Here is a 7,014-nt window from a genome sequence, read left to right as displayed (position 1 = left end):
TAAACTACCAAAATAAAAATATTCTACAAATTGAGTGACCAATTACCCTAAAAAATTTATCGTTAATGGAAATATTATAATATTATATGGTGTTTAGTGTCAAATGAAAAAAAAAAAGCGATGTTGGTGTTAGCATTTTGCTCCTCCGTCAGATGACATGTCCCATCACAATACCAACAAAGCTGTTCTCCCTATTTAAACCCTTGTTTCGAACTTATACTATATAATTATTATGGTTTTCATGTTTCGTGTATGATTTACTACTTCTCTTTTAATTAAATTATGGTGTGAAATTTAAATATTATAACTTTTTTTATAAGTTTTTGTTGTGTTTGTATATTTAAATTTTAATTTTATATTTTACTTTTAAGAATTTAGAATTTTTAATTTTCAAATTTAAAAATTTAGATTCATTTGTAATATTGTTAAAATATTTTTTATATTAGTGTGACATTTTAAAAAAAATTAGTATCTATGTAACAAAAAAATATCATTGTAATAGACTTAAATTTAACAAATGATTTTAACTATGCTAACAATTCTTAAAAATTTATATTTATCATTTTAATTAGAATTAACTGTTTAAAACTAAATAATGGTATTATAAAAATTGAAATATTAAATTATGTCAAAATTAAAATATGTATAAATTAAATCTTAAATTGGAACGAAATATAAAAAATGAAATTAAATTATAATTTAAAAAAGTAAGCATTTTCATGTAAAAAGAAAAAGAAAGAAAGACAAGTATGGAAAGCTTAATACCTTAGAGTGAGTTTAGATAGACGATACGTTTACATATAGTTAATGTTAAAATAGCGGTGGCGGTGAGATTAAACACTATAGCAATACTATAGCGTGAGACAAAAAGTAAACTAAACGCACCGCACTGCACCCAATCATCTATCTAAACTCATTCTTAGCTGAAGAGATTCCCACTCTCACAAAGCTTGTCATTTGCTCTGCTCCTTCATCGACATTGCCACGTGGCATTCATGCGCCCACTTCCTCCACTTTCAATGTAGACCGGCCCCACGTCTGGCCGCGTACGTCCCCCTTGCTTTTTTAAACCCAACCCGCTTTTAAGCTGAACAGGTGTTGGTGTTTCTATCGAGAGATCTCTCACCACGTGTGTCCCAAAAGCTGCGAATACGCAACAACGTGACAACCTTCAGCCACGTGTCTTCATAATAGATTATGTAACGCAGGGAAAACCGGTTCTACCCTCACGAGATTTTACACGTTTCGTATTCCCCAGAAGCCGCGACGTAGTTTTCCGATTCCTGGGGATTCGTAAAGTGAATAATACGGTCGAGATCCTCGGGACAGCGAGATCTCCCCCACGTGGCAGCATCTGCCAGAGTGTCAGAAAGCTTCCCCTGTTTTGTTTCATCAACTCACACCACCAAGCCAAAAAACGTGGCGTGTCCCTCACCTCCTCATGCACGTGGAACACGTGTCATCCTCATCTTGATTATAACTAAACCAGCGATTTCCCGCTAAATTTAACTTTGTTGGGGGATAAAAAGGGAAGCCAATGAGGATTTAATTTGAGGCCCTTGAGGACGTTTAAAAAAATTAGTGCTAAGCCGGCCTTAATGCTACTTAACCCTCCCGTTAAATATGTTAACAAAAAAATCTCTTACGTGTCAACACCAACCGATTTTCTCCTCTTCTCCCAGCTCGACACGTGGCCTTTCCTCTCCTCTTCTCTTCCTCTTCCCCTACCCTTTTTCTCTCCCCACAAAATCTGAATCCAAACAGTCTACAAAAGCAAGTACCCGTACAAAAGACAGTACATTTTTTCCCCTTGCATTTATCTTATTTTATTTATTGTTTCTTTATTAGTAACATGAGGTTTTAGCCGGAAGACGGTGCTTTTGAACTCTCTCTCTCTCTCTCTTTTTAAAATGGAAAATAACAGTGGGATTATGGGGTTAAGAGAGGACGAGATTGAGCTGGAGCTGAGATTATCAATCGGAGGAAGCTTTGGAAAAGCCGAGAAATTAAAGCCCATCAAGAAAGAAACAAAACCCAATGATGTGCCGGTTGTAGATCTCCGGGAAAACTTGGTTTTTGATCCACAAATGAAACGCAAGATTCAAGCTTTAAGGAGACAAGAAGCGAAGAAGAAACGAGAAGAGAAGCAGCAGAAAAGAGGGACAACAATACCATCAAGATGCCGCGACGATGTAACAGAGGAAAGAGAATGTAAGAAGAACAAAGTTGAAGAATTTTTTGGTGGTGTAAACCTTAATCTGAGCACCGAACTAAATAATCCGCCGGCGTACCCAGTTCTTCCGGTGCGGGTCCCGTGTCCCTACCCTCATCTCCAGTTTGTGCCACTCGCCAATGGCTTCCCCTATCCTTGCGTAAATACGGTGCCTTGTTGGGGTGAGAAGGGCGTGGCGATGAATGGCGGGTTTCAGACGGGTCGTGTGCATGATGGAAATAATGGATATGATTCTGAGCAGAATAGCAGCAAAGATGAAAGGAATAGGAAAACTGGATCAAACGAGTCTCCCATGTATAGTTCCTCTGTGGTTTCGGATCTTCAAAGCTCTTCTAATCAAGGTAACATATACTTGCAAGTTTTCCTTTTTGTCTTGTACCACTAATTCTCTTTCATATATCAATCCTGCAAATTCATGCAAGTTTTGAAGAGTCATGAAAATACAGTAGAATTGTTTGATGTGGCTCCCTAGAATGGAAATCGTAGCTTGCATCACCCACTTTTTTTTATCAATCTGATTCATATTTCTATTAAAACCTTAAAGTTAGGGTCTAGTAATTAATTTGTATGTAAATAAGGGTTCGCTTGCTTGATTTTGATTTCAGAAATGTGTTTTTTGAATAATGTATTGATTAATTGAACAATAATGAAACTCGGGTTTCGAATAAATGTAAATTGCTTCTCTCAGCATGTTTTTTCGTGTTAATTACATTTGATACTCTGTCGTCCAAATATCGATTTCCTTGTGTTATTTAGGTGGTCGAAGCAGTGAATCAGGGACCAACACAAGTCCTTGTCAACCGGCCGAACATACTCAAATAAATTGTTCTGCTGGAAGCAATCAAAAGGGGCGGTCTGAACAAAGTTGTACCTCCCACCAAAACGACTCCGCCCAAAGCATGGACAAATGTAGCAAAGGCGGCATCGAAAAGACGCCATCTGTGGAATCCACTTCATTGAACCTTAAGAAAGCACCACCCAAACCCGAAATTAAAACCATCAATTCAACCAAAGATACCAACAAGGGGGAGATGGGAAAACCTCCCAAGCCTCCAGCTCCTCCTATTCACGACGGCATCGTTTCCCTTCGTACCATGCCTTGCGTTTCGACGACGGGCAATGGCCCCGATGGCAAAACCATAAACGGTTTTCTGTACAGATATACGAAATCAGAGGTGAGCATCATTTGTGTGTGCCATGGAAGCTTATTCTCACCGGCCGAGTTTGTGCAGCATGCTGGAGGTAGTGATGTATCGCATCCTCTGAGACACATTACCGTGATTCATCCCGCTATACAACAAATGTAGCCATGTCTAATTCTTTGTCTGCTCTCTCTAGTGTTTTTTTTTTCTTTAAACTTTGTTAGAGCTTGGGAGTTGCAGAGGGCTGAAAATTATGGGTGTATACTTGTGAATGAGCTTTTTTTCCCGAAGCTGAATGGACGAGACTCGTCGTTTCCTTTCCTTGCGAAAGGGTTTAACTCCAATTATTAACTGACAAGAATATTTTAGGTCATTTGTTTAACTGGTTTCTTTTATATATTTTACTAATCGTTACGTGGTATGCTTAATTGCTTGCTTAAATTTTTTTCCTAAGGATTTTTTTTTTTTGGTCTTTGAAGAGGTTTCATGTTCGGAATGTGCTGATAACGGAAGTTTTCTTAAATTTGTCGAATACCATTACAAAAGCATTTAAAATAATTACAATGAAATGAATAAAAAATATCAAAAAATAGAATTTTGGTTGAATGATAAATTTAAAATTTTACAAATTTAATTTACGCGAGTTTGTACCTAATTAACTTGTGATATCAAAATTTTATTAATAGTATAAATATAATTTTCTAACTGAGCTGGTATTGATTCACTCATGATACTAACTCTTTTTGGAGCCATCAGAATAACTATGGGTACAAATGTTGTTTTAATTTAATTTTATAATATCATCTCTTAATTTTTTAAGTAAATATGGTTAAGCTTGGTCTTTTTCTTAAGTACATAAGGTTAGTTTCGCCTTTTAAAATAAAATTTTAACTAATTCATTTTAGGGTAAACTACACCCATGGTCACTTTTGTTTACCTTATGTTATATTTTAGTCACTTATGTTTGAAATGTTACGTTTTTGTCACTTATGTTATCGTGTTGTAACATTTTAGTCACTGAGCTATTAATTGTCACTAACGGTGTAACGGTAAGTTGACGTGTCACGTTAAATCATCATTTCAAACAAAAATTTTAGGGTAAATTATACAACCGATCCCCATATTTTTTCATTTTGAGAAATTTAATTTTTTTTTTGTTCTTTAATTTTTTTTCTTTAATTTCCATTATCTTATGTTTCTCCCTCTATTTTCTTACCTTCTCCATTTCTTTTAACATATAACGAAGTCGAATTGGCAGTAAAGAAATAAGTAGGAAGTCGAAAACTATCATTGCCTATAACCAAAACCCATAAACCCATACCATGCTTTTTTCTTCACTGCCAATTCGACTTCTTGATATGTTAAAAGAAATGGAGGAGGTAGGAAAATAGAGGGAGAAGCAGAAGAGAATGGAAAATAATGAAAAAAAAAGAAAGTTAAAAGAACATAAAAGAAAAAATTAAATTGCTCAAAAGGAAAAAAATATAGGGACCAATTGTATAATTTAACCTAATTTTTTTGTTTGAAATGATGATTTAATGTGCCACATTAGCTTACCGTTATACCGTTAACGACAATTAATGGCTCAATGACTAAAATGTTACAACACGATAACATAAGTGACTAAAACGTAACATTTCAAACATAAGTGACGAAAACGTAACCTGAAGTAAACAAAAGTGACCATGGGTGTAATTTACCCTTCATTTTAAATGTTTTTTACTTATTAACTATTTCCTTTTATCAAATTACAATACTTTTAATTCTCACAAAATTTTGTGACATTCTAATCCCCTCCCATTGAATGCTATTATATTTTTTTAAGGATGTGAATGCTATTATTCTTTTGAAATAATTTCAGAATTTTTTTTAAAACACAAACTTTTTTTAATCTAGATAAAATATTATATTTTAATTTAATTAGTTCATTTTAAATTTTTTTCTAATATTTTTAATGATTTTTAGAATTCTTAATTGGATATATTTTATATTTTTATGATTACATACTAAATTACACATAATTCTTTGATTATTTTCATTAAACGCCAATCAAAATTTCAGTTTCTTTATTTAATGTTGAAATTCTAATTCCATTGACTTTTTCAATTATCTAACATTGAAATTATAAGTTGATGAATTCATAATAATTCCTTGAATCTAAAATTTCAATTTCTTTTATTTAATATAGAATTTTTAATTACATTGAATTTTTCAATTAATTTGTTATTCATTATTACTTTTGGTTATTAATTTTTACTACAAATACCTATTAATTTATGTATATAAGTTGTAACTTTCTTACAACAAAATTTCTTTTAATTTAAAATTCACTCTAGAAATATTTGTACCCATGAATAGAAAGAGAAGTTAAAATTGAGGATTTTTTTACCTAAATAATATAAAAAATAATTAATTATGAAAAAAATGGAAAACAAATTAATTATGAAAATAGACATTTGCTACAGTGTTTTGACAGTGTCGCTTGACATATTGGTGACACCAAACTGAAATGTGATGACCTAAAATATTTAAGGGCCTGATATGTAAATTTCCTGTTTTGGTTGGCAACTGGAAAAAAGGCTTTAAGGGTTGGTAGCACCAAACTTTAAATGGGTAAATTGTTTCCTAAATCCCCATTAATGTTTATTATTTTCTTTTATTCCCCTTTAACACCAAAAATATATAAAATAATAAAAATTTTTGAGATTGTTCAAGGCCTCCTGGTGATATTCATGGTTGCCATGGGAGAAATTGAAGCGAGCAACATTCATGTCAACCCTCAACAGCTTCTTGATCATGGGTACTGATTGCGATGCTAGACCTAGAGGGCAAACGATTTTGGTTTTGGCGATACAACCATCATTTGGAAGCTCCTTCAAGATCTCATCAATGTCGATATTCATCATTTCCTTTTTTATTTGCTCGAATTAAAAATATACTATACTGCATCCATTATCAATTAAAAAATATTAAAAGTCATCAATGAAAAAGATTGAGAAAGAAAACCCAGACAAAAGGAACATTGAGATAAACAAAATGGGGTTAAGGTAGGATTGGTGAGATAGATCAAATGAGGTAAAGACAGGTATGGTTTTTTAAGATATCTATAATCAAATATGAACGAATTACAAGCAAATTGAAATTAAAAACAATGCTTTATGTTGAGTTAAATTGAGAAATGAGATACTATACCTTATAAGCAAAAAAAAAATGGAGGAAAAAGAGAGTTTTAAAGAACAGAACAGTGGGGAAAAATATTTTTCGAAAAATAAAAAAAATTTGGTGTTAAAAGAGAATAAAATAATAAACAAGGGGGTTATGAAGCAATTTACCCATTTAAAATTTGGTCAGTGGCACCTTAAAGCTTTTTTTTCAATTACCATCCAAAATGAGAAATTTATATGACAGGTCCCTAAATATTCTATGTCATCACATTTTAGTTCAGTGTCGCAAATATGTCAGGCGGCACCGTCAAAACATTGTAGAAAATGCCTATTTTCATAATTAATTTGTTTTTCATACATTTTTCGTAATTAATTATTTGTTATATTATTTGAGTAAAAAAGCCTAAAATTGATTATGAGAAAAGCTCCATGCCATAATTTCTTGATGTACAAAGAAAGATGCTAGACCATGAAG

The 7,014-nt window shown here is 32.8% G+C and overlaps 1 protein-coding gene across 1 annotated transcript; it reads left to right on the top strand.

Annotated features, from left to right (window-relative positions):
- Positions 1 to 743: 743 nt before the first annotated feature.
- LOC121223785 (uncharacterized) lies at positions 744 to 3,803 on the top strand. Its single transcript, XM_041106227.1, has 2 exons — positions 744 to 2,574; positions 2,990 to 3,803. The coding sequence occupies exons 1-2, from the start codon at positions 1,911 to 1,913 to the stop codon at positions 3,538 to 3,540; spliced, it is 1,215 nt and encodes a 404-aa protein (XP_040962161.1). The 5' UTR covers positions 744 to 1,910; the 3' UTR covers positions 3,541 to 3,803.
- Positions 3,804 to 7,014: the final 3,211 nt, after the last annotated feature.

This window comes from Gossypium hirsutum, chromosome D11 (genome assembly GCF_007990345.1).
Source record: "Gossypium hirsutum isolate 1008001.06 chromosome D11, Gossypium_hirsutum_v2.1, whole genome shotgun sequence".
Taxonomy (NCBI): domain Eukaryota; kingdom Viridiplantae; phylum Streptophyta; class Magnoliopsida; order Malvales; family Malvaceae; genus Gossypium; species Gossypium hirsutum.
This window is presented reverse-complemented; position numbering and strand designations above follow the sequence as displayed.